Consider the following 27,287-nt stretch of genomic DNA (forward strand, 5'->3'; position numbering starts at 1 on the left):
GCAGGTCCTAGAGATGCCCCCCAGCCCCACCCTTGACTGCCACCAATTTCCATTCATTCTCTCAGCCCTCTGGCCCTCTCTCTCCTCTCTCTCCCCACACTTGATCCTGAACCCCCCCTTTCCCTCCCTGTCCCCTCTCCTACCCTGTACCCTCCCTCTACCTGCCTCCTGTGACTGTTTTATTCCCCCTTCTAAGTGAGATTCAAGCACCGTCACTTGGGCCTTCCTTCTTGTTTAGCATCTTTGAGTCTATGGGTGTATCGTAGGTGCCCTGTAATTTATGGCTAATATCCACTTATAAGTGAGTACATCCCATGCATGTCCTTTTGGTTCTGGGTTACTTCTCTCAGGGTGACATTTTCTAGTTCATCCATTTGCATCATGATGACCTTGTTTCTTAATAGCTGGATGACATCCTATTGTGTAAATGAGCCACATTTTCTGTATTCATTTCATCTTTCATCTTCTTAAAGGTAGTATGTGGTGACTTCCCCTTCCAGGAAGTGACCACCTATTAATGTCAGTGACACTTGACTACCCCACCTCTAGAGAGCATGAAAGAGCTAGGTGGCCAATAAAACTGGGGAAAACTCAGTGGTTCCTCCCTTGCAGTCCTTCTGCATCACCTCATGACCACAGAATGTAAGGGGACATCTGAGTGAGAGCTAAGGCATGGTGGCTGCTATCTGCAACCAGAGCTGCAGAAAGCAAGTGTCCCCTGGATGCTATCCAACTACACCAGGAGTTATCTAGGGTCGCCAGGTAAAACTGCATCAGCTCCCAGTTAAATCTGAATTCCAGATACAGAAGTAAGTTCTTCAAAATTAGTTTGATCCATACAAGATTTGAACCATACCTGTATGTTGAAGCTACTTGTTGTTTATCTCAAATTCTAATTTAACCAGGGTATCCTATTTTTGTTTTGGTTTGGCCTTTGTTAAATTTGGTAACTGTAGACCCAAACTCTGCTAGGTATGGGGAAAGCAGGTACTGATGCTGCCCCCTCCTCCAGAAACCTTCCATGATAGGCTTCAGCAGGCACAATAAGAAGGCCCTGGCTTCTGCTGGGTGCATGCAGACCTGAAGAAAGCTGAAAAAAAAATGTGCTTCTGTCAAATTAGACTTTTATTATTTGGCTTGTCTTCCCAAGCCTGGGTCAGGAACAAGTCCACACTTCCCAGCCAGCTGTGTGTGGCTTGATCCATCCAGAGAGGGTCCTAGAAGTCACAGCCATCCACCCAGTCACTGAGGTCCCTGCCCTGGCAGTGGTGCCTCCAGGCTTCCCTGGGGATAGAAAAGAAGAAGGAAAAGAATCCACTTGAGCAGCTGGGTGGCAGCGGGTGCGAACCTTTAATCACAGCACTTGAGAGGCAGAAGGAGGTGGATCTCTGAATTTGAGGCAAGCCTGGTCTACAGAACAAGTTTCAGGACAGCCAGGCCAATACAGAGAAATCCTGTCTCAACAAACAAAAAGAATCCACATCAGCTTCAACCCTGGGTGCTGCCGTTCTGAGAGAAGAAAAGGTACAAGGCTCTAAACTGAAGAGGAGCATGGACAGGGACTAGGAGGATGGAGAGCAACACGCTGAGCTAACCAGCAAGCAATTACCTAGGGAAAGATTTTTAAGGAAGAGAATGGCCATAAAAAGCCAGTATCTAATTGCCTTATTTTACCACTGAAGATACAAACTACTATGTTCTTGGAACAGCCTATCTTGTCTCTTCCTGATTTTATAAACATACTCTGTCCTACAGAGCTGGCATTACCCTTAACTCACCTCTTAGGGCTTCAACTATTCTCAGACCAACGAAGTGGTGTCCATTTCAATGAATGTGTCTAGAATATCTCAAGATTCGGTCATGTCTAACCCCTCCCCTTTCTCTTAGACCATATGTCACGTGCACCTGAATCCCTTTCACAGCCCCTTATACCCGATCTCTCTGTGTCCACTACGGGTACACCTGTCCCTCTTCTTCCTTCCCCAGCCGTTTCCATTGTTACATCTGTCCATGGTCTCAGTGCTCCAAACTCCTGGAGTATTCTCTGATTATGTCCCTGCCCTGCTAGTTTCTCATTCATAAGCATAAGTGGAGCAGAGGTTGGAGATTCAGTGGAAACTCCATCAAAAGAGACAGGGCAACTGTGGATTACCTGACCTGAGCGCCTATATGAACCAGCCATCTATGTCAGTGCCCAGTGTAATGCTCAGACTTCTTGGTTGTGAGGAAACTTCAAAAAATATATTGCTTGAATTAGGTAAGAAAGAAAACAATGAAAAGAAGGATGCTCCAGGACCCTACCCCTGGTCCAAGCAAAGAACCTCATCTACCATCTATTATACACCGCAGGCTTTTGTATAAAATTTGGGCTGAGCTATGTGGTCATGTAATTGCCAATGCTATCCTCTCTGATTGTGTCAGCTGTAACGTTCTGAATTCCCATAATCCCCAACACCGGCTGTGAGGGTTAGTTCATGAAGCTATGAGATATGTTGACTGAGACAAAGTGGATACTCATGGAGGGCCAGTTCCAAATCTGACCACAGTGGGGGATTGCCATGGGAGTTACTCACCAGTAGCCCAGACCCTGGGGCTCTTGAACTATCTTCATGACACAGACAACAGAATCTTTGAGATCATTTTTCAACAAATCTGAAGTGGAAAGAGAGAAACAGTGAGGGAGCAGAGAACAGAGTGCTCTCTCTCTCTCTCTCTCTCTCTCTCTCTCTCTCTCTCTCTCTCTCTCACACACACACACACACACACACACTTCTTCATCTCTGGAAACAGATGTTACCTGGCCCCTCTCCCCTACAGTATTCCCTCCATTCCTGTAGCTCTAAGGCTGGACCCCAGTTCAGATTCACAGAAGCCCTTTCTTCCCCTGTTTGCCCCCTGAGGATCTTCACCCAGAGACAAGGACAGGGGAAGAAAATGAAACAACAAAACAGTGAAGGCTAGCGCAGGCCTAGCCCTGGCCTACCAGTGCAATATATCCTGCAAAAATTGGGGCCATTCGGGGCGAGGTTTTTGCACCACTTCCTGCTGCTGATCTGGAAGATGCCATTGTTAGTGCTTCCGTCAGCTTCATGATCCACGGCAGCTGTGTTGAAGCCACTTGTATAGTAAGCAAGGCAAACCCCTACAAGGAACAGACACAGGCTTTGAGGTCAGGTGGTTGAGCCACCACAGACCAAAGTGCTCACAATCAATTCCTACATACTGGCTCCTTTTGTCCCTTAAAGACAAAAGATGTCCTCCCATCTACTTTGCAGATGGCTCAATCTAGAGTCAGAGGTCAAAGTGACTTCCCCAAGGTTAGACACAGTTACCTCAAAGCAAGGTCAGGACTGCACCTCAGACTTCCTGAAACAAGCTGTCAGTTTTCCCTCTCTCTCCTTGTTCAGTATATTGAAGGGCTTGCTGCATTTGTTGAATAAATGCACAAGAGCTAACTGTTTAGAGGCAAGATTAGGAAGACACCAGTGGGCTCTACAAAGGAGGCCAAGACTAGAGACATGAATCCAGATGTGACTGTACTTTACAGGCTCCTGAAACTGCCACTAGTTTGTAACATTTGGAGTTACTGGTTTGTCCAGTTTGCCACCTAACTTTTGGCAGGCATGTTTAATCCTTATGGCCAAGATAGGGTGTAACCTACTAAGCAGTAGGTTCCTTTAACTTCCTGGCTACCAGCAGGGATGGTTCTAACCTGGCTGTCTGTTCCCTGCCTAGTATGTGGTTAACTCAGGACTGGGTGCTGTCCACCAAGCCCACCTTGGATTTTAGGAGGAAAGACGGGGTGAGTGGGGGGGAGTGGGGAGAAGGGTTCTCACAGTCAGCCAGGTTATATCCCCGATAGCCATCCAGACCGAAGTCATGCAGGACTTTGGCCAGCTCACAGCGACTGAAGACTTTGGCCTTGCTGGAGGCAAGCAGGCAGCTGAGCAGATAGGCCAGGGCCAGCCAAGTGATCCCAGGCGGGCACAGCTGTCTTCTGGGAGCCCGGCTCCTAGCTTCCATGCGATGGCACAGGTAGAGGGCTGAACTGTGGGATGGCAGACAGTTCACCAGCCCTGACCAAAGGTCCAGACAGCTGCCCCTTGGAAGAAGGAAGGAAGGAAGTATGGGACTTGAGTGCATCCTGGGAAAGAAGTGAAAAGGTGGACAAAAGAAGGATCCCTCCCTGATGGGACACCAGATATGCTCCTAAGACCTTGGAAAGGTCCCTGGAGCACTATTCATAGGGTCTCCTTTCCAGCCCCTGGCTTCTCTCTGCCAGCCTTAGTTGAATCAGGGACACAATTAGCATGGAGCCCTCCCAGGAGGAAGGCACTGCTCCCACACTCAGATCCAGAGCTGAAGCCTCCATCTTCCCCATCCCTCCTATATCCCCACCTTGCAAAAGCTCCCTAAAACTCACCCATCTTGCTTGCTCTACTCTGTCACTTGGCTCTGTGGGCAGATCCCCATGACATGGGGACATCAGCCACTGATTACCTTTAGCCTCGTGGTTCCTTCACTTCCTCAGGCCCTCTGGCCTTCAACTGCACTGCCTTTGTCACTTCATGACCTGGCCAGTCCCTGTCTTGACATCAGTTCATACTTCCCTACTCTGCAGTCTGCCGCTCATATCTCTCCCTGGCCAATACCATCAAACACATCTACCCATAACTTTCACAAACTTTGTGCACCAATCTCCTCTCCCCCATCACAAACTCAAAACATGAAACACTCACACAATCTCCAAAATGGCTGTCCTTTGTGCAACTTTAAAATGGATAGGGGTGGGAGAGATGTCCCAGTGATTAAGAGCATGCAATGCTCTTGTAGAGGACATAAATTTGGTTCTCAGCATCCATATCAAGAAACTCACCATCACCCATAACCCCAGCTCCAGAGTATCTGATGCCCTCCACACGCTTCCACAGGCACTGGGACTCATGTACACATAGACATGCATATCCCATAATGTAAAATGTTTATATCTTTAAAAATAAAGAAAGAGAAAGAAGGGGATAGTAGAGGCAGAAGGAGGAGATCAACACAAACTAAGCATGTATGAAAATGCCGGAAAGAAACCTGCTACTTTGTACGCTCACACTCTATTCATTAAGAAAATAAAGAAGAACGTGGGTATTCTTGGTTTCCAACCTCCCACCCTAAATGTGGAGGATGACTGAGGCATAGTTTTGCACATGGGTTTGACATCTACCTCTGCTCCTTCCTAGGGCTTAGGTGTAAGACAGTCTCCACGTCTCTTTTTCTTCATGTATAAGATGCCTGGAAATTAATAGTACTTGCCTCAGAAGATGTTGAAAGAATAAAAGAGAAAATGAGTGGAGAGCGATTGGCTGCATTAAAGGCAGACTTGCCATTGTTTCTTTGGTGAACTAGCACCCATGCTAATGCTTGTCTTTGATTGTCTTTCTCTTGGCTCCATCAAAAGGGCTTCAGAACCCTCCTTGCTCCCCTTGAGTAGCCCTCTTCTTAGTTCTCAGGTGACCTCACCCCTTTCTGCACCAAAGAAAGCAGAATCTTTTTCCCTGCCTCAGCCCCATTCCACCTTCAGACTCGTCAGGAGCTTCCCACACTCTATCACCAGTCCTCTGGAGCAAGGACAAATGTGTCACTGCTGCCATTAGTGGTGCCATCTTGCTTTATTCCTAGCTTCCTTTCCTGTTCCCAGGATGTGGCCTTCTTGCCTGGAACAACTTGCCCTCAAAGATAAGAGGAGTGCCCCCCCACGGTCATCATTCTTGGTCAGTGTTAAAACATACGACTGCCTGGCTCACACTCTTGGGGAAACACTTATTTCTGAATGTACCTCCAATCTTCATCAATATTCATTCCCTACCTCAAGACTTCTCATATGGGGTTTCTGGAGATGTTGGCCTGTCTCTTTCCAGGTTGTTTTTCTTTACATGCCTCTCTGGGCCACTGGCTTTCCATGTGACAGGCTTCCCAACCTGCATTCAGTAACACATCCACCTCCTTCCTCCTTCCCCTGAGCTCAATTCTTCTTCCCTTCCCAGCCATGCCTATCTTCTCTCCCAGCATCCATGAACCTCATCTCTATCTGCTCCTCCTCACTCTATTCAAACTCTCAGGCTTAGAGCTTCTGCTTCTAGAATACCTTCTCTTGTTTCTTATCCTTGTCTGTACTGATCTCTCTTTTCTGATCTTCTCATCCAAATTTCTGAAAGGAAAATCACCACTGCCTCCTTTTTCCTTCATCTTGTCTTCTTTTTGTTTTTCTTTTCTTTTCTCTTTCCTAGTATTGAAGATCAAATCCAAGGTCTTTCACATGCTGAGGAAGAGGTCCACCACTATCTTACACCACTGGTCCCTAGATCCCCATGTCCATTTTATGTTGAGACACGAGCTTGCCAACTGCCCAAGCTGACTTTCACCTTACGATCGACCTTAGCCTCATGAGTTGCTGGGATTATAGGTGTGTACCACTATACCTGGCTCTCCTGTGTTTGCTAATCAGGAGTCAAAAGGTTTCCCCACCACCCACGTGAGACCTCTGCTGACACACCTCACAGAAGCCCTTGGGGACATTTCTCTTGCCAAACACATCCCTGTTGAAATCAGGTTCCCACAATACTCCCTTTCTCCAGGATCCCTCCTCCCTCTCTGACTATTTCTCCTGCACTTCATAACTAAATTCTGACCAAGTCTTAAATGTTGAGATGTTTTCCAGTTTCTACCTTGACCCTCTTCTCAGGATAATGGCCTCTTGTAGCATCTTTTCCAAGAACTGAAAAAGGAGTTGATCCCTGGACACCTCTTGTCCCTACCTACCCCACAGTCATCTCAAATTGAACTCATCTAAGAGATAATGTCCCCACCAAACTCTGCCCTTCTTGGTTCCGGCTTCCGTTCATACCACAGAGCACCTGCTTACTCAAATATAATAGAAATATGGATGCTGTCCTTTACTCCTCCAGCCTACATCCTTCATCTGCCCAGAGCCAAATAATGTCAAGGTCCTGTTGGCAAGAGCACAGTCTTTCCTTAAGTTCAAACCACCAACCCGCCTTGCCTTACAGTTTCCTTAGGCTTAGTCTTGACCTCTTCCGGACTCTCCTCCATGTATCACAGGCACCAGAATGAGTTGAAATGCAAAACCTGGTCATGCAGCACTTTCCAACAGCTCCCATTCACTGCTCTCCACCACGATCTAGAGGCTTCTTTATGACCCAGTAAAGCCGGCTTGTCCTTCACCTTCAGTTCTTGTGACACTACATTGGTCACTCTTCTGGAGATGCCTGCTGTCTAGCGATTTAGCTCTCTTTGCCTCTGCACATAGCTCCTATCAATACCTCAAGGATGAATCACATCCAAGGTGAGTCCCTAGTAAGGCTTTCTTGGCAGGGACCATCTCCCCAAACGGAGTAACTTTATCTTCATACTGGATTATATATCAGTCCCCTGCCCCTGGCCAAGGTGACCTTCCACAGAACAATGGCCTGGTCCTATTTATCTTCATATCTTGAAAGGCAAACTGAGCTGCTGGTGTAGAGACTGTTCAGTGGATACTTCTTAAACTCAAGAACACTGAAGTCATGGCCACAGAGTGTGAGCCCTTCTCAAAGTACAAGGAGGGAGATAATTATTACCTTTGCGGAGTCCTTCAACGCCGTAGGACTAGACTCTTTGTGAGTATTTTCTGACTTAATCTCATCTAATCCTCTTAACCATTCAAAGAGCTGGGATTAATATACTCAATGTATAGATGAGGAAACCAAGTTCACTGCTACCCAGTGAGTGTTTGTGATTTTATGGTATTTTTCAGAGTAAAGCAACTTCAAGATAACTTTATCCGCAGCAGTTCACAGCAGGTCCGAAGGTTTAAGGAAATGGATCTGGTGGTAACTCAGAGACCAAAGACCTGCCCGCAAATGCTCTATTCATATTTATTCTCTCTGTCCCCCTCCCTCTTCCCCCTTCTCTCTCCGTCCATCTCATCTCTCCCTCCCTCCCTCTCTCCCTCCCTCCCTCCCCCCCTTCCTTTCCGTCCCTCCCTCCGCATTCTCTGTCCTAAAACAGGATCCACCCCTCCCTCCATCTCTGATCACCACTTTGCTGTTCCCAAGCCCCTCTAGCTAAAACCATCAGGACTCAGAGAGAGGGGCTCACAGATCAGGAGTCCTCCCTACCAGAGCTGAACCGGTGGTGACAATGACAGTAGTGGCTGTGGCTCCAAGTCCTGATTCAGCTCAGGACACCCTTTTCGATCCTGCCAGTGTCCCAGCACGAGGCATTGAGAGGAGGAGGGAGAAATCAGACTCCAGATCGACCTAAGTCCTTTTAGAACTCCCTGGCTCTGTGAGCTCATCTTCTAGAATTTGCTTTCCACTCATGGAACTTCAACAAGATCATCTGTGCCCTTCAGTTACAAGGTGCAGGAGCATTTTAGAAGTATCTATTTCTCTTTTGTTTTGTTTGTTTTGTTTTCAGACAGAGTCTTGGGTAGTTCAGTCTGACCTCAAATCACTGTCTAGCCAAGGATGACTTTGGACTTCTGATCTTCTTCCCCTACCTCCCAAGTGATTGATTACAGGAATGTGCCACCATGCCAGTTTTATACCGTGCTTGGGAAAGAAACTCTGAACTTCATGCATGGTAGGTGAACACTATACCAACTGTGCTATTCCACCCCAGCCTGTGTCAGAGGTATCTAATCACAGCCCTTCCTGGACGCCTCTGCTTACACACAAACACACACACCACACCACAACACACACACCACACGCAACACAACACACACATACCACACTGTATACACATACACACACACAGACAACACACCACAACACACATGCATACTACATCACACATCACACACCACACACATATACTACATCACACCACACACACACACACCACACACACCATACACATACCATACACACACACCACACCACACACACACAAACCTGTCACATACACACATACTTGTCTCATACTCACACACACATACACACACACATATACCACACAGAGTACTTCAAAGGATGATTCTGCCCTCTCGACATAACTTCCCAGACACAGCTGCATGAACCCACTGCCTCCTGGGAGCTCATCTCACCCACTGAATTCTCTTTTAGAAAATTCTTCCTTAATGTGGACCCACAAATCACCCTCCCTCCATCTAGAGGACAATTACTCAGTGTACAAAGACCCAGGGCCAAAGTTACACTATTGCCTCTAAAGCCTGAGAGGAGAGAAGTGAAAGCAGCAGCGTATGACACCCATGTGCCACCGGGGAGCACCTGCCTGCAGGGCATCATCCAAGCCTGCTCTAGAGCACGGAGCCCCAGGCCTGAGCTCCCACTGAGGCGACACTGCCTACTAGAGAAGAGAGTGTAAGCCTTCTCATTCCTCATTTCCCAAGTGGAGGTTGTAATCCCTGCCTGACACGGAATGTATTACACGAAATTTTTCTGTTTACAAAGGGCTTAGGACTCAGGGCTGGTAGCGCAGTAGATCGTAGCAATCACTATGAAAACACAGAGAAGTCATAAGTGTTTAGCTGTATCAAGTATACCTCGTCTTCCTGGCCCAACCCAGACTGTGTTAGCACTGAACTTGCCCCCCATACACACACCACCACGTTTCCTTCTTTTCTTTTTTAAACTTATGTGCATGGCTGTTTGGCCTGCATGTATGTCTGTACTCCATATCTGTGAAGTGCCCACAAAGGCCAGAAGAAGGTGTTGGATCTCCTGGAACTGGAGTTTCAGATGGTTGGGAGGTGCCACGTCAGTGCTGGGAACCCTGGTCCTCTAGGAAGAGCAGCCAGTGATCTGACCACTGAGCCATTCCCAGCCCCACCAGTGTTTTGTTTTGTTTTAAATTATAATAAATGACTGATAGATGCATAGATATATACACAGATATATATCTCAAAATAAATACAGTAGCTAAATAGCAATGACAACGCAAGCTTAGTTTCTAAATACTTTTTAATTTTTGAAGGTAAAATACAATTATGTCCTTTCCCTCTTACCTTTCCTCCCTCCCCCATGTATTCTCATTTGCACTCTCTCAAATTCATGGCCACTTTTTATTTAACAGTTTATATTATAGTCCTAGATATATAAATGCAACCTGCTCAGTCCACAAGTCAAGTTTTTAAAAGGCCATGAGAATACTTAAAGCAGGAAATCTGTCCCCTTACAATTGTAAATACACAATATATTACCAACATCGATGTACAGTACAGACTTGCACAGTCAACCGCTAGAACTGTTCATCTTGCTTGACTGAATCTTAATGCCCAATCTGCCCCTCCCTCGGGCCTGTTCCATTCTTGGACTTTATGAATCTGATTCCTCTAGGTACCTCTCGTCTGTGGACTGGCTTATCTCCATTACCACAGTATCCTCCAGGCACGCCACTGTGTGTTCTCAGTTTTCCACATCATCAATGTTTGTTGTGGTTGATAGTTTCAACCTGATATATGAGTGGTTTCACTGTGATTTTTTAAATTGCACTTCCCTGCTAACTAGTGACAATGAGCTTTTTTTTTTCAGACAGCTGTTCATAGAACTGTCTAATTGTACAAGTATTTTCAAACGCTCACCAGGTGATTCCAGTAGGCATCCAAGCTTGGACCTTTACTCAGCAGAAAGAGCTCAAAAACTTAAGTTTCAAAACCTGGAACCTAGGGCTAGGGAAATGGTGCAGTGGTTTAAAATGCTTGTGCATAACACATGAGGATTTGAGTTCAAATTCCCAGAACTCACATTAAAGTAGAACATGTAACACAGGTGTCTATGACCCCTCCACTCCTACAGATTGAAGGGAAATAGAACCAGAGAATTCACAGCTACTCAAAGGCCATCTAGTCTGCTGCATATGGTGGGAATCAGCAAACAGACCTGTCTCAAAGTAACCCCTGAAGTTGTCCTCTGACCTCTACACATACCACACACACCATACACACCACACCACACAAACACACACGCATCACATCACACACACCACATACACACACACATCACACCACACACACCACATATACACATATGCTGCACACATGCACACACATCACACCACATACACCAAACATACACACCATACACACATATCTCATATAACACATACACACACATGCTACACACACACACACATCACACTACATATACCACACACATACACACATGTCTCACACACATCATATACCACACCATACCACACACACACACACACACACACACACACACCACTTTGAAAACCAAGAGCAATGGAAAACGAGTCCAAAGTCCTGCTACTGTCAAGAGCAACTGGCTAGTATTGACAACTTAATCTCCATTTCCTCATTAGGGAAGTGGAGACATTACCCTGCCCGGCCACTGTCAGCTAAAGCCACAAACTGCATCTCCCCAAAGCTTATTTTTCTCCTCTGTAGAATGTAAATAATCATCATCTCTCCCTGCCAGGGTGGGCGAAGCTGAGGCTGCGCAAAGCAGGGACACGCCCACCAAGCTGAATGCCTGTGCTCGCCCTAGCAGTCCTTTTATCTCCTGGCTCTTGGTGGTGATTCCTTCAGCCTGAGGTTTTTTTTCCTCCAGGTTTTACTGCACCGGCTGTCCGCTTTTACTGTTCCACCGCTTCTTTTTATTGAGTATTCTTTCAGCTTATTTTATTTTATGATATGTTTTGTTATTTCCCTATTGACTTTCACTTTTAAATGGGCATGGGAAGCAACAACAGCTCAAAGGATACAGTTATGAGGGCAAACTGGGTCCCATCGCAGGCTCAGTGGTTCTTTATTTCGCTGTTCGGCTCTTCACTCTTCTTTCCTGGTTCTGCAGTGTAAGCTCGTAGCCTTGACTACAGCCTAGCTGAGATCCTCTACCAACTTCCTCCAGATTTACATTCTCCAAAAGTCTTTCTCACTGTACTTCCTGTCCTCCTTGAAATACGTGATACTGACTCCTGGGCCCCACCCACCGGCCAATGACATCAAGTTTCTGTGAATGGGACCCAAGCCACCAGTTATTGATGCCCCTGGGTCATTTGAAAGAGCCCCCTGAGCTAAGAACCACTGTTGCTACCACAGATCTTACAGTGTTCCGCACATGCCTTATATGGTGTTGTGTTATATGTCAAGGCCTGTCTGTCTGTCCCCCAGGTGACTTCTAGTCATCCTCAAAGCATTCTCTGAACTACTTGGGGTCACCTGGGGTCCCTAGGCTCTTGCACAGAATCTGGTGCTGACTCATAACTATTCTATCTAGCACACACTCGGTAGTACCTTGCTTCATCATCCCACCACGTCAGCAGATGTCTGACGCATCTTTCACATCTGCTTACCCAATGTCAAGAATAAAACAATCAAAAACTGAAGATCAAACTGATTTCTGCGTTTGAGGCCAGCCTGGTCTACAGAGTGAGTTCCAGGACAGCCAGGGCTATACAGAGAAACTCTGTCTCGAAAAAACAAAAACAAAACAAAACAAAAAAAAAAACAAAAATACTGAAGATCAAAGCCTTAAACTTCAGGTATTTTCCTGTCTCTACATCCAACTTCACATTAGCAGCTTTAGGACTACAGATACTAATGCAACACATCCAACTTTTACCTAGGTGCTGGGGATTTGAACTCAGGACCACATGCTTGTCAACTGAGTCATCTCTCCAGCCCCTGGATATGTTGATAATTTCTGAGACTGTCTAAATACATTTCGGTCAGCTGTGGCCTAGTGTTGTCCCTGCTTACCATCTAAACCTCCTCCTCTCTCGATGAGGTGCAGGAATCCTCCTGACTTGATGCTGAACAAGACATGCTTTGTGGAGGACGATCTTACTAATTTGTTGGATATGGAATCAGCTAAAGTATAGCCTCTGAGTGGATTTGTTTTCAGGACTTTCTGTCTCCAGGAGTGCATGAGGCGGTTCTAGTTGCCACATCAATCTTTCCCCCTCCATAGACAGACAGGTAGATTAGATAGAAGGATGGAAAAATAGATAGATAATAGTTGAATGGAAAATAAATAGCAGAATCTATAAAAGATAGATATACACAGTAAATATTTGGATAAAAGATAGATAGATAGATAGATGCATGTATAGATGACAAACTTGTGACCAATAGATAATAAATAGATAAAAGATAGATAGATAGATAGATAGATAGATAGATAGATAGATAGGATATAGATAGATAAATATATAGAGAGATGAGTGGAAGTTAGGTGATGGATAGAAAATAGATAAATATAGATTATAGCATCTATAGATGAAATAGATGAATATAGATATATTATTGCATCTATAGATGATATATTTATGTATATACACAGATGGTAGATAAATAGAAGATAGATAGATAGATAGATAGATAGATAGATAGATAGATAGATGATAGATAGACTGCTCTCCTCCCTCACTCCTGTGATTCACCATCTTACAGCATAGGGCAGGAGGCTGGAAGAAACCAGACCTAGGCTGGAGTACTGATTTCACACACAGCTCTATGGCCTTGGCAATTTAGCTGTTCTTCCTGGACCTCGGTATCCTCACTGTGAAGTGGAAAAAAACCAACCACTGTGGGTCCGATCTCACGCGCAGGCCGCAGGCAGCGGGCTCCGAGGCTGTCCAGGAAACCAACCACTGCTGCAGCAGACCAGGGCACCGGCAGGAGCAGGTGGTGGCGTGGTACTTCCAGGCGGTACTCAGCGGGCGAGCCGAGGATGTGGGTCAAGGCTCTTGTGGGCGCTCGCGCAGGCGTGGGTTGCAGCTGCGAGCTGGAGCTCAGCGCTGGGCAGGGAGCAGACTGGAGGGTCTGCTTCTGCTCCAGCCTCCAAAGGCTGGCGAGTGTTACAGCTCTTTTGTTCCCTCTCCCAGCGGGCAGCCTGGGAGTACCTCAGTGGCCACCGGAGAGGGAAAAGTGTTACAGCTCTTTGAAATGCGTGGGCTAGCCGGAGACAGGGAGGAACCGCGATAAAGGTCTCGGACAGCAGGAAAGATCTCACATCCACTTTACTTTTGAGCTTTGGGTAATATATAGTTTTTGGGGGGAGAGCAGGTAACCCCTATTGGCTTGATTTGTGAGCTTGGAAATGCCTTATTTACATGAAGGTGCTATTCCTACGTGATCAAAGGCCATGGACCTCTCCGTGGGAGGGGCTGTGGGGAGCAGAAGCTAAGAGGGCCAGATGACTTTGGGAAAGTTCGAAGTGGCCTCCCGTCCTACTGGCCTTCTTCAGACCAAGGTTTCTGGGGCTTCCAGAGCTTTCTACCAAGCTTTCTGGCCTTTTCTCATAGCCCACTGCCCCACAAACCACCTATGAGAGATGATAGATCATTAGACACACACAAAGTGTCATACACAGTACCTGGCACTAAGCTAAGCAAAGAACAGCTTCTTGTTTTTGTTAGGTGCATGGGTTGGGGTGGGGCTCCAAAGAAACCAAGAAACCATATTCTGAAGACCTGTGCTTGTCATAAAACAGTCTGGGATGTGCCTGAATGTTTTCAAAGTGACAGCACAAGCTCACTCTGGCCACCCAGGGCCTTCTCCTCAACTGACTTAATGGTGTGTTGGCCTTCACTGGTACAGCAAAAGCACAGGTCTCCTGATAAAAGGCATTGCTGTCTTCATCCTCACCTTGGACTTGCAATGTGGGGATTTCTCTTTAGGAAACTGAGAGACAGAAGAAAGGGGAAATCAGTAATCATGGAGTCTTAAGAGCTCATCCACCCTTCTCTGGTTCCCCATTCCCACCCTGAGGAATTCCCAAGTGATGCTGAATCGGTAAGGAGTTAGGCATGAGGTAACCAAAACCGAACCAAACAAACAAACAAAAACTGTGTATGACCTGCCAGCTGTGTATCCTAATAGTCAAGGTGGCTGTACAGTTAAATAGCCTTGAAGTTGAAGATAGGTGACTCTCACTATATCAGAAACTAAGGCACCACAACACATTCTCAACCCATATCCACGGAAGACCCTGATCCATTGTCAAATGGACTGTGGTTTTGACATCCCCTTGTGGACTTTTCCAGATCATCATCAGAAGAAATATTCTTTTAAAAAGGAGATCTGGCCCACCAAAACTTGGGAGGAAAAGGGGTCACTTTGCCCTGTGAATATGGTGCCCACTTCCTGAACAGTCATAACAACTTCTTGAAGTTTCATAATACAAACCCACTCAGCTGCTTTCCTCCTCTCCAGGACAGCACCTTCCAGCCTCTCTCTTGAGTATGTGTTTCACTTTGCTAAATAAACTTCTGTTCTAACTGCTTGTTTCTCTTGGCTGAACCATTTCCTTTGAGAAAATGACAACTAACACACACACACCTACACACTTACACACATACACACATACACACTTATATACGCACATACATATACAAACCTACACACATACATATACACACCTACACATGCAACTACACACATACACACCTACACACATGCACACTTACACACATACATACACTCGCATACATATACACACAACTACACACATACACGCCTACACACAAATATACACATACATACCTACACACACATGCATGTACTTATATACCGGTGCACACACACACACACACACACACACAAACACACCATCAAAGATGGTTCTACTATGTCTGCTTCCAACACTCTGGTATGTTATTATATCTGGACCATTAGTCTCTACATCAGAAGTTCTTCCTAAATGACAAGGCTGAATACGTCATTCCCTCTCCTATTTTCATTGTTTTGTTGTGTTTTGTTTTGTTGTTTTGTTTTATTTAGACAGAATCTGATATAGCCCAAGCAGTCTGTGAACTCACTGGATAACCCAAATTGATCTTGAGCTTCTGATCTTCCTACCTCCACCTCGAAAGTGGCTGGATTATAGGCATGTGCCACCATGCCAAGTCTGCATGGTGCTGGGGAGCCAAGCCAGGCATTAAGAATGCTCCCCCCACATTCAGCCTTTTAATGATAGATTTCATCATTAATCACATAGCTGCCGACCCGGCCCAGGTGGCCTTACATCTCTCTCCTCCTACACAAGCCCCAAGCTCACCTCACTCCTTAAGTTCTGGAAGTCTAAGCTACTACCTTCTTTCCAAAGTAATCTTTCCTCACTAGATACCAGACCATTTATTTCCATTCACTCAAAATCAGCCTAGCGTTACAAAGTTTGCAGAGAGGGTTAATGTACTGCTCTGCCTCCTCAAGCCTCCAGTCTAGTTCCTTGTATCTCTACTTTAGGATATTCCTACTCAAGAGGGACCAGCTTGCACTATAATTTGAGGTGTACTAGCTGACTGGCCAAGAGCAAGGCTGCTGTTCTGTTTATTTCTTTCATTTATTAATGGATGAAACACAAAAGAGGCTCTGAAGAATGATCAAGTGATTGCATTTTAAAACTCGTCTCAGAGGCACATAGCTATAGATCGGTAAGAGGGGATAGCTTACCCTATTGTTATGATGGGATAGCGCTGTGATTTGGCAGAGCTGGTGAGCAAAAGCACTGTAGTAAGGTCAGTGTCCTGATCTCACTATTCCAGTGGGGACAGGCAGCTTTTCCCGTTGATGGAAACAGTGAAGGGAATGTGGCATCTCCAATATTTTTACAACTCCATGTGTCAGTAACGATTGGGAAATAAACGGTTTCATATAAAAGGAAAACACAGACTAATTTAGCCATTTTAAGGGTCTGTCAACTCCAGAACTGTTCAAAACCTAATATCATAATCTTAACAGTTGACTAGCTGGAAGACAAATAATGACAACAGAAACAGAAGTCATGTTTGGATATCAGATTGCTTTACAATCAAGTTCCGGCTCTAAAGTGCCAGCACCTCAGTGATCCTATAGTGCCCTGAGTAGAATAAATCAGGATCTGTGAATCAGGGTCCGTAATGTCATGAGAGCTGAGCAAGATCAGCTACCCCAAAATAAATACTTTGGAAACACCTTGAGAGAAGCATGCAGCTCCACATCCACTGGCTGGCTGGCTGGTTAGAACCTGGCTGAAGAGAGGAAACCTGGCTGCTCCAGCAGTCAGTACTCAGGAGACCTGTGATTCCGAGTGTGTGTGAGTAACTTGGGAACCCTGGCCAGCTTGGAGTGCTGAAGAGTGAGGCTTTGAGCAAACTGACACCTTTAGAAGCTGTCCACAAACCCAGAGCCATCTCAAACCCTCTGCTTCCTAGCAACCAAAAGACTCACTACCTACTCAATAACTTCAGATTCCTAGGAGCCTGAAGAGCCTCGGGCCCCTAAAAGCTTATGTCACTAGCAACTGGGAGCCTTCAAGAAACATGAAACTGTTCATAGATTGAAAATCTGAATAACCTGGGGCTTCTAACAGCCCAAGACCTATAATAAACTGAAACTCTTAGCAACTCAGGTTACCTAGCAACCTGGAGACTCTAATTATCAGAGACTCCTAGCAACTGGGAGATTGCACAACCTGGATGCCCAGTACACATCTAACACTGGACACAGACTGCCTCCCCCTCTGGCAATTGTTGCACACTGAATCATGGGACATAGTTTGATCCTATTGATATGGCCAGAATTAGATAAGGCATCCTACTCTCCTGGCTGTGTATCTGTAGCTTAACCCCTCTGGACATCAGTTTTCCTACATAGAAGATGATAATAGTGATGACATCTAGCTCATACAATAGTGGTGAGCATCAAGTGAGATTCGTGGGGAGCATTTGTGCAGCTAGCTACATGCACACTGTCTTTTCAGTTGCACCTTCTCTCCTCCATCGTCCCTCGATCCATCAATTCTGCCCTCAAAGATAACTTTTTCGCCTTCTCCAGCTCCATTACCATAAACTCCTTCCACCTCAATGTCAGCCCTGACAATGGTTATCTTTCCAACAAACAAACTCATGTCCCTTTTGTCTAATGGCCTCCACTGGCTCCTTGCTGCTCTGAGGGTCAGGCTGTCTTTTGATTCTCCATCTCGATCCTCCAGCCCCCACTTCCTTCCTCTGCTCTTACAGCGAGTCTGAAGTGAAGGCGATTTCACCTTACCTTCATATGAGGTCAGTCTAGAGGAAGCTAGAAACAGAACACAGCTAACTCCAGCCACACCTAACTCCAAAACCCAGTCTCTTCTGCTAAATGCCCAAATACCCACCATAGCTACTTGGAAAGTTCCAAGGATGTAATCCTCAGGTTACTCATTCCCAGTTCCAGCTCTAGGCTTAAACCTAGGGTCTCATACACGGTAGGTAAGCACTCTACCACTGAGCTACATCCCCAGCCCTCATTGTCTTTTTTTCTTTTCTATCTCTTGAGACAAAGTCTAAGTTGCAGGCTGGCCTTGAACTTTGGATCTTTCTGCTTTAGCCTCCCTGTAATTTGAGTACCTCAAATGACAGGTCTGCATCAGCAGCCCCAGTTTCTAACTACTCCCTTAAGAAGCTGATTTTGGGTTTGTTTCCTTCTTTGAGATACAAAAATAGCATTTCATTTTGGTAGAACTTGAGGTTTGTACCACAAGGGGGCACTCTTCTGGTACACAGAAAAACACAGTGTCAGACCCTAAGAGAATATTGAGACCACACCCATGCCCAGTGATTCTTCACTTGGGGTCCATCTCATTTTGTTCATGATAGACTTTAGGATAAGGATTCAGAAACCTGCTTCCCTGCCTTTGTTCATCAAAAGGGCCTGGACATTAGTACCTAAGTGGTTAAAGGTCATTCTTATTTGCATTCTTTCTGTCAATAAAACAAGTTAATCTGTATTATAAAAATCTATATGTTCCTATGTAAATACAATAACACTGTTGTCTTTTTAAAATTAAAATAACTACAATCTAGAGCTGGAGATATGGCTCAGAGACTAAAAGCAAATACTGCTCTTGTAGAGGATTCAAGTTTGGTTCCCAGAACCTGTATCAGGAAGCTCACAGCCACTTGTGAATCCAGCTCCAGGGGATCCTACAGCCTCTTCTGGACCCTGCCAGTACCCTACACATGTCGCATACACACAGAGCTACAGACACATAAATAAAAATAAATAAATACGACCTGTAAATACCTTTGTTTCCCTTGCTAATTTCTGCAGGTTGGGGTATGGGAAGACTGGGTTGGTCAATGAAAAGTCTGTTTTCTATGGGTATAATTCAGAAAAGTATGAAGATAGAAACATGACCTTCTAAACATGAGGGTAAATATCCCTAAGGGAAAAGTGAGTGCCTCCAGGGCCTATAAAAGTAAGAGCCATCGTGGGTCCAGCCAACGTGGGAACATTCCAGAACATAACTGTGTTATCTTTATAATCCTCTTGTAATTAACAGAGTACCTAACAGACGCTCTCTCTAATTCCTCACAGGCCTGAATGCAAACTGAAAGGCAGTGGAGTGAGTCCTCTATAGGGACACTACCAGTGTGTGGAAGAGAAGTCAGACATGACCCATGGTGGTCTCAACATTCCAAAATTCTATGCTTCCTTTGTGAAATGAGAATAATGAGGTCTGGCTTTCTACCATCTCAGCTCTGGCTCCTCCCCTGAACATCTCTGAAACCTGTTCTCCCTGGGCTGCGATCATAGCTCTCCTACAGTGCTCAGAGCGTGATTGGGAGGAAAAATGTTATCCACTTAACATCCAAAATTATTTTCTCCCAAACTTCAAAGGAAGAGCTATGCCCCAGGTGCATGTTGGTCAGTGGAACCATTGGGGTATGGTTTGTCTTCCCATAGGAAGAGGGCAATGTGTAATGATATTTTGTATTATTGTAACTTGGGGCAAAGAAAGTTATTGGCCCCTGGCAAGTAGCAATAGGAACGCTGTACCCTAGAGTGCACCAGTAGCCCTCACAGCAAATATTCTGTCCAGCACTTTCAAGGTGGAAACACTCACAGAATAAAACAGCTTCAGCCTTGATCCCTCTCTGCCTCTACCTTTTGTGTAATGTTGGATAGGCTACCTCATTCCTCTAGACCACATTTAGTGTCCTGAGTTGTAGGATAAGACAGTTTGGCTTGATGATCTAAATGGCCCCTCGTTCTCAAAGCCTTTGCATACAGTATTGTCTCCCAAGTCAAAAAAAGCATCCCCACCTCTGTTCCCTCAACTACAAAATGGTACTGACTATCCTTACTTCATTGTTTCTGCTATGGTATGAGAGGAAAAGGTAACTAACAATTACAAAATTGTCTTACACATAGTAGGTTCTTTTAAAAAAAAAAGCCACACATGGTAGTTCATGGAAGGAGGGGGTCAAGATCAGGGTCAGCCTGGGCTATATAGCAAGATCTTGTCTCAAAATCAGAAAGGAAGGGAAGGTTGTTTAATTGTAATTGACTTAAAAATTCATTAATTCAACAACCTCAGGCAGAGGAACCTGTGAGCTTGAAAATCACACTTTCTAGAACTTTCCATTAAGTAGGGATGGACGTTGGGCTTCGCAGGCAGCCTAGTAAAATAAGAAGAATCTGGGCATAGTGATTCTCACATGTCTGCTGCTGTTCATGACTCGTCCTCAAGAAAATTGTTTCTGTTGGGAAGGGAACAAAAAAGAATCCACTGGAAGGATCATTTCAACAACTGTTGTCTCCCAAACAGGGAGGTGCTAGAGTGCTAGAGCCTCTAGGCCAAGTCTGGCCATAGGTCATCTCCTTCCTCTGCCATTCTCTAGTAGTTATCAATATGGATGATACAAAGGCAGACCAAATAGAGGCCTGCAGACTTCAAGCAAGATAAGGCATTCAGTAAGTGTTTAATAAGTGCTATGATCTAAAAGCCTGAGAGGGTCCTGGTTAAGTGTACTGCCTGCTTACGTTTATCTGCATTCTTTCTTATGATGTCCAAGAGAAGTCAAGAAATATTGTCAAATTCCATTATGCTTCCATAGAAAATATGTTTTTAGCCTTGGCTATCCCCCACCTACACACACGCACACACACACACACCATCTTATATACTAAAAAAAAAAAAAAAAAAAGCTAACCTTGGCTATTCAACCAAGATATAACATGTTTTCCAGTCACTCCTCCCTCTCTCCATCACAGCCACAAGAACACATCTGCCAAGAGATGTTAGGAATAGTTCTTGACCATTTAAAGTGGGAACAGACGCTCCCTGCCCTGGAGTTCTGTGAAGAATGTAGTCTTATAAAACAGATTCTGTTAAGCCAAGGCCATCTTTTATTGATTAAAGGTCAACAAGAATGTAGATGAGTTAAGCTATGCGAAGAGTCAACATTATGAAAGGCCAACTCCTAAGGATAGAAGTCTAGAGCTCACCATTCTAAATGCCAGGAGACACAACCCCGGGGGAGGAACTAAGCCACTCCACCAGGTTGTGAAATGCAGATCTGATCCAGTGAAGGCACTCACACATAGAGAATTAGCTTGCACTCTGAACTGGCCCCATTTAAAGCAACATCCTGCAAAATGTGCCCAGAGCCGCTGAGCTGTGTGTACCAGATGTTGGGAGAATGGACAAGAGACAGAGACAGGAGGGCAGATGAAGTAAAGGACACAGAGACAACCACATGAGAGAAGCCAATAGCCCTCACCCAAGTCTGGTTCTTCAAGCATTCCAAAAAGAACAAAAATCAAACCTTATTCCTCACCCAGTTATTACTGTTTTTTTTATCATTGGCAGAAGCCGATCTATGTGAAGGCAATGGAGATCTTTCAACTTCTATCTCAATACATCGTCTGAATACCATGTTTGGCCATAAAGAGCACCTGCTTCCTTTGAGTCGAGGATGGGAAGACAAGAACAAGCTGGGTCAGAGGTCAGGGCAGAATACAATAGGGAGAGGAGTTCAGCTCCAGGGCCCCTGGGGAGGCAGCCGCAAAGGTTAGAAGTGATTAGTTCAAAAGGTGAATCAAGCACAAGACTGATGTCAACAAAACAGCCCAGCTGCCAGGAGCCCAGCACAGAATGTCTGAGTGCTAGTGCTCAGTGGGAGGGTGAGGGGAAGCCAGTGCTGGAAAACCTACTGTGTGGCCAAGCGTAGACAAGGAAGCAGGTCATCAGTTCTGGTTCCTTACCTGTTAACTCTCCTTACTGTCCAGCATAGATGAGGGTCTACAGTAGGTCTCTAACAAGCCTTTGTAGTACAACAGAGAAACAGGCATAACAAGTGTCTCGCCTTTTCCATGTTCCAATCATCTGCCCTCTAGGAATGAGGGTACCACTGTCTTTCTGTGACCTCTCAGCACAGCTTTTGCTAAATTACTAATCTTTTTTTTCCACATCCAAAGCTTTTTTATTAACAGTAAGATCCAAGGTTAGTTTTTGTAGCCTCGGCTGGCCCTTCGGCCCCTGGCACGCTCAAACTTCCGGCTCTTGGAACGGACATAGGGTTTGGCGTGGCTGTGTGGAGTTGCTGTGGCCTTGCCAAAATGTCGGTACACCTCTCAGCCCTTCCGAGGACCAGGCAGGAGCACAGTGCCTCGGCCCTTGGGAGACTCCAGAGCCAGCTGGTAAGGATCTTACCCCCAGCCTTGAGGATGCGACTTCGGGCCAGGCTGCTCACCCGCAGTGCACACACCTTCAGCTTGGGCACTTCCAGAATCCGCACGTCATCTGTAAACTGTCCCCACAACCACAGCGGTCTTGTTCTCCCGGCCAGGAAGCTTCATCTTTCGGATCATCCGGGACAGGGACAGAGGTGGCCGGTTAGTGCGGCTCATAAATAACCTCTTCAGCACAACCTGATTGAAGGTGGAGTTGGTACATCTGGCCAGAAACCTGTACAGCTTGACTAGCAGCCTCAAGTAGATATCCTGGCTCTTGGGCTCTTTGCGCCGAACCTTTCGGCCCTTGTTGTGGCGAATGTCAACACCCATGATGGCGTCTCTTGCTCAGCCAGGTCCTGAAAGACATAAATTACTAATCTAATTAGGTGCCTAGGACGAAAGTTCAGAGAATACTATGTTGTGATGGGGGAGGGGACACGCTAAGGATACAGCTCAGTCAGTAGAGTGCCTATGTACAGGAAGCCCTGGGTTTGAACCCCAGCACCTCGTAAGCCCACAAATAGGGATGAATGTCTTTAACCCCAGAACTTATGAAGTGAAGACTGGAGGATCAGGAATTTAAGGCCAGCCTGGGCTACATGAGACCTTATCTGAGACATAAAGTACATTGTAGGAGAAATCTAATGAGAAAGCTGGCTGTGGACATGGAGCAGCCAGTGGGTTCTAGGTATAACTGGCTACAGCTAGAGCGAGCAGGGCTGGCAATTAGGACCTCCCATGTCTTGTTTCCATTGCTGTCCTCATGGCAATAGGCTGGTCCCAGCCAGATACAGCAGATTGAGATCAGTAAGTGATACCACAGAGATGGGCTAACCTCAGACCTGAGTAATATCTTTGCTTTCTACACATGTATAAGGTCACCTCAGACAACCCACACGGGGTAGAAAAGAGTGGCCGTATAAGGTAAGGGTCACCCGTGGCTTAGTTGTACAAATTACAACCAGGCTGTTTGCCTCAAACAAACTGCTGAGACCTTCTGAAGTAAATAGTGATGAAAAGCTGTCTCCCCCTGACAGGAGACCCATGGCCAGGCCCCTAATAGGCACCCCTGAGGGGTACATGTTGAGATGATTAGAGGTCTCCTCTTGGTGAACCTCTGGTTCCCACCCTGATACTGTAGGAGGGAGAGCATTCTGGTGCCTCCTTGAAGAGAACACAATGCTGGTATCTAACTACGTTCCATGGAGCTTGGGTGATGGTCACAGAGCACCGCTGCTCCTGGGAGCCTCTCGGGTATGAAGAGGGAATCGGAGCAGGCAGGACTCTGCCTGTGCTGTCCTCGAAGCAGCAGCTTCACTCGTGTCTCTGTTCCATTCGAAAACCCCGTGTAAGGTAATGCCAGCTCAGTGTTAGAGAACCAGCCCAGTGAGCATGGGGGGTCTAAGTTCAATTCCTAGCACAGACCTCTGTGAATGTGTCTCTGTCTCTCTGTCCTATCTCTCTGTCTTTGTCCCTCTGTCTCTCTGTCTCTCTCTCTGTCTCTCTCTCTCGCTTGCTCGCTCTCTCTCTCTCTCTCTCTCAAAAAAAAAAAAAAAATCTGGTATCTGTGAAAAGTGATTGGCTCCAAATCTTCACCCTACTCTTACCACAGCCTCATAGTGGACAGAGACATTTCCAGGGCCATTGGCTTTGGCCCTACTTGTGCATTCGCCAGAGAGACTTTTTACATAACACTAGCAAAGACTTGAAATGCATTTATGCCCTTGGACCTGCCTATCCTCCGCAGTTCCTGCCTTTCTCTATAAGGAAAAGAAAAACAAAAACACAAACTGAGTTTGTTCCCCAGTGCCCAGGTGAAACAATCCCAGGCCTGATGGCACGTGCTTGTAATCTCAACACTAGTGTGGCAGGAACAGGCGAGTCCCAGCCAGTAAAAGACACTCTCGAAAAAATCAAGGTGAGCAACGCCAGAACAGTGACCTAAGGCTGAGCTCTGGCCTTCACATATGCTTATATGTGCATGCACCTGCATGTGCACACACACAAACACACACACAGACACACCATGCGTGTGAGTGCGCGCGCACACACAAAACCTCTGGGAAATTTTTGCAAAGCTGCAAGAGCTACTTCACCATAGCGCTTTGAAGAGTGAATTCGAAACACCGAGTTAGGCTGAATATTACACTCCTTAGGGTTCAGCTCTTCCACCTAGAGGTAATTATGTAACTGGGAGCAGATGGTGCTCCTTTTTTTTTTTTTCTGTAAAGGTCCAAATAGTAAATATTTTCAGCTTTGTGCACTGTACGGTCTCTGTTGTAACCACTTAATTAACCCTACTGTTTTAGATGAAAGCAACAGTAAACAACACTTAGATGGATGCCAGTGGCCACGGTCCAACAAAACTTTTTAATGGCCTCTGAAATGGAAGTTTCATTACACTTTTACATGCCACAGAATAGTCTTCTTAGATTTTATAAGAGTGTCTACATTAACATTTGTATAAAATGTTTACATGAAAATGTAAAAGTCATCCATCAATGGATGAAATGAAGAACGAAACACAGTATATGCACCCAAAGGAATATTATCTGGCCTTAAACAGGAAGGAAATTATATCATCCATGGTAGCTCACACCTGTAATCTCAGTAGTCCAGAGGCAGAGACATGGGGGGGGTTGGGGGGAAGTGCCACTTCATCTTAAAACAAATAGAAGGAAATTTTGCTGATGCATAAATGTGGGTAATTCCTGAAGATATTGATCTTCCTAAAATAGGCTGGACACATAGGGCAAATGTGTGTGATTCCACGTCAAGTACCTAATATAGTGAAATAGAAAAAAGACAAAACAAAAAAACAAAAAAAAACAAAGCAAAAAAAAAAAACACAGTGGCAATGGGGAAGAAGTGAAAAAGAATGTGAAGTTGGGTTTTGGTGTTTTAAATTTTAGTTGTTTTTCATCTAGAATGTCACATTCTACCTTTGACAAAAGTCGAGTTAGTGATTACTGTCACTTTTCTAACCTTGTAGCATCCATAGGTGCAGAGAGAGCATCAGGTAGGTGCTTGGCTCTGATCTGAGTTCTGGATGTACTGGGTATCTTACCCATGAAACATTCAGTTGCCTAAGCTTTCAATGACCCGCCAATGTCCTTGCCTGTAAAATGGACACAATAACTCCATAGTGGTTTTGTGTGAAGTCTTTATCAGTACCTGGAGCAGAACGAATGCTTAATATATGTCAGCCATTATCATGACTGATGAAAAAAGGGCTCTGAAGGTATAACACCTTGCCAGCCGCTGCATAGCAGGTGTTAGAGACAATATTTGCTTGGGTTTCCTTGAGTTTGTTTTTTATTTTAATATATGTGCATCTGTCTGTCTATATGTGGGTATTATCTGTATGAGCACAAGTCCCTACAGAGGCCAGAAGAGGGCGTCAGATCCCCTTAAATTGGAGTTATAGGCGCTTGTGAGCTGCCTAGCGTGGGTGCTGGGAACTGAACTTGGGTCCTCTGCAAAGCACTTTCAGCCATTAAGTCATCTCTCCAGGCATAAAAAAAGGATTTATAGACTCTTGTCTAAGTTTGAAAATGAATCAGTTACTATTTTCTTAATACATTCTATCCCTCACCATCATCATTTCTTCTTTCAGGGACTCGTGTGTGTGTGTGTGTGTGTGTGTGTGTGTGTGTGTGTGTCTGTATGTGTGTCTGTGTGTGTGTCTGTGTGTGTGTCTGTGTGTGTGTGTGTCTGTATGTGTGTCTGTGTGTGTGTCTGTGTGTGTGTGTGTCTGTATGTGTCTGTGTAAGTGTGTATGTGCGGGGGGGGGGGTGTTTCTTGTCAACGTTAAGCCTAGTTGACTGAAGTTCTGTTTTAGTTTGTTTGAATGCGCCCTATCTCCTATCTCTCCAAGTTCATGGATCTAGTCTTGTGTCTAGTCTTGTGTTTGATTTGATCTTTTTCATAGTGCCCGGATCTCTCCGGAACATGTTGATAATCTCTCCTACATCGGGCTTATGAAGTCAGTTTATCATCGTTGTCTTAATGTCCTTATCTAGTAAGTCTATCGCCTGTGGCATTTCTGGATCTGCTTCTGTTGATTGCTTTTCCTCCTTGTTGTGGCTCTTGTTCTTCTTTACATTCCTGGCAATTTTGCTGAATCTTTTGAATTTTATAATCTTGAATACTGCCATAGTTAGCTTCAGTCTTCAACTTGACACACCTGGAAGACTGGACCTCACTGGAGAAACCACTTCCATCAGATTGCTCTGTAGGCATGTCTGCAGGATATATTCTTGATTGTTAGTTGATGTAGGAGGGTCTGGCCCACTGTTGGTGCTACCATCCCTAGGCAGGTAGCCCTGGGCTGTATAAGAAAGATAACTGACCACAAACCTGAAGTCAGCTATATCAGCACTCTTCCATAGTGGTCTCTGCTTCAGCACCTGCCTCCAGGTTCCTGCCTTCAGCTCCTGGCTTTCCTCCATGATGGACTGTTTAACCCGTAAGTAAGGAGGTCCTGTCTAACCTCCTCTTCAAGTTATTTTTTGGTCAATGTTTAATCACAGCAACAGAAAGCAGTTCTTCATATTCCTTGAAGTAGTTTTAAACTTTGACCGAAGTTTATTAAGTCACTGAGAACAACTTGAGTTTTTAAGGTATGTTTTTAAGGTGGTTAGGCATGTACAGAACAACCTTTAGTCTGGAGCTAGTTTAGCCACCATTCAGACAAAATTCATGCTGATCAATGCATTGGGAAGTTGTAGATTCCTGGCACAGTTTGTGTCCTGGAACCCTGAGTAGGAGTGTGAGGGAATGGCAAACACACACACACACACACACAGAGGGGGGGGGAGGG

At 45.4% G+C, this 27,287-nt stretch overlaps 1 protein-coding gene and 1 pseudogene across 2 annotated transcripts; both read right to left on the minus strand.

The window, feature by feature from the left end:
* Window positions 1-1,107: 1,107 nt before the first annotated feature.
* Window positions 1,108-8,319, minus strand: Spaca3 (sperm acrosome associated 3). Of its 2 annotated transcripts, XM_028759449.1 has the most exons (6): window positions 8,169-8,319; window positions 4,877-4,988; window positions 3,837-4,102; window positions 2,984-3,142; window positions 2,574-2,652; window positions 1,108-1,284 (listed from the first exon to the last, which is right to left on the minus strand). In XM_028759449.1, exons 3-6 carry the CDS (start codon window positions 4,021-4,023, stop codon window positions 1,218-1,220), a joined length of 492 nt encoding a protein of 163 aa, XP_028615282.1. In that variant the 5' UTR covers window positions 4,024-4,102; window positions 4,877-4,988; window positions 8,169-8,319; the 3' UTR covers window positions 1,108-1,217. The 2 variants fall into 2 exon arrangements, with proteins under 2 accessions (XP_028615282.1, XP_028615283.1); XM_028759450.1 differs by lacking the exon at window positions 4,877-4,988 and having other exon boundaries at window positions 8,169-8,292.
* Window positions 8,320-22,234: 13,915 nt separating this feature from the next.
* On the minus strand, window positions 22,235-22,798 carry LOC114613983 (annotated as a pseudogene).
* Between the last annotated feature and the right edge of the window lie 4,489 nt (window positions 22,799-27,287).

The sequence above is a fragment of the Grammomys surdaster genome, unplaced genomic scaffold, assembly GCF_004785775.1.
Source record: "Grammomys surdaster isolate TR1022 unplaced genomic scaffold, NIH_TR_1.0 126278, whole genome shotgun sequence".
In the NCBI taxonomy this organism is placed as follows: domain Eukaryota; kingdom Metazoa; phylum Chordata; class Mammalia; order Rodentia; family Muridae; genus Grammomys; species Grammomys surdaster.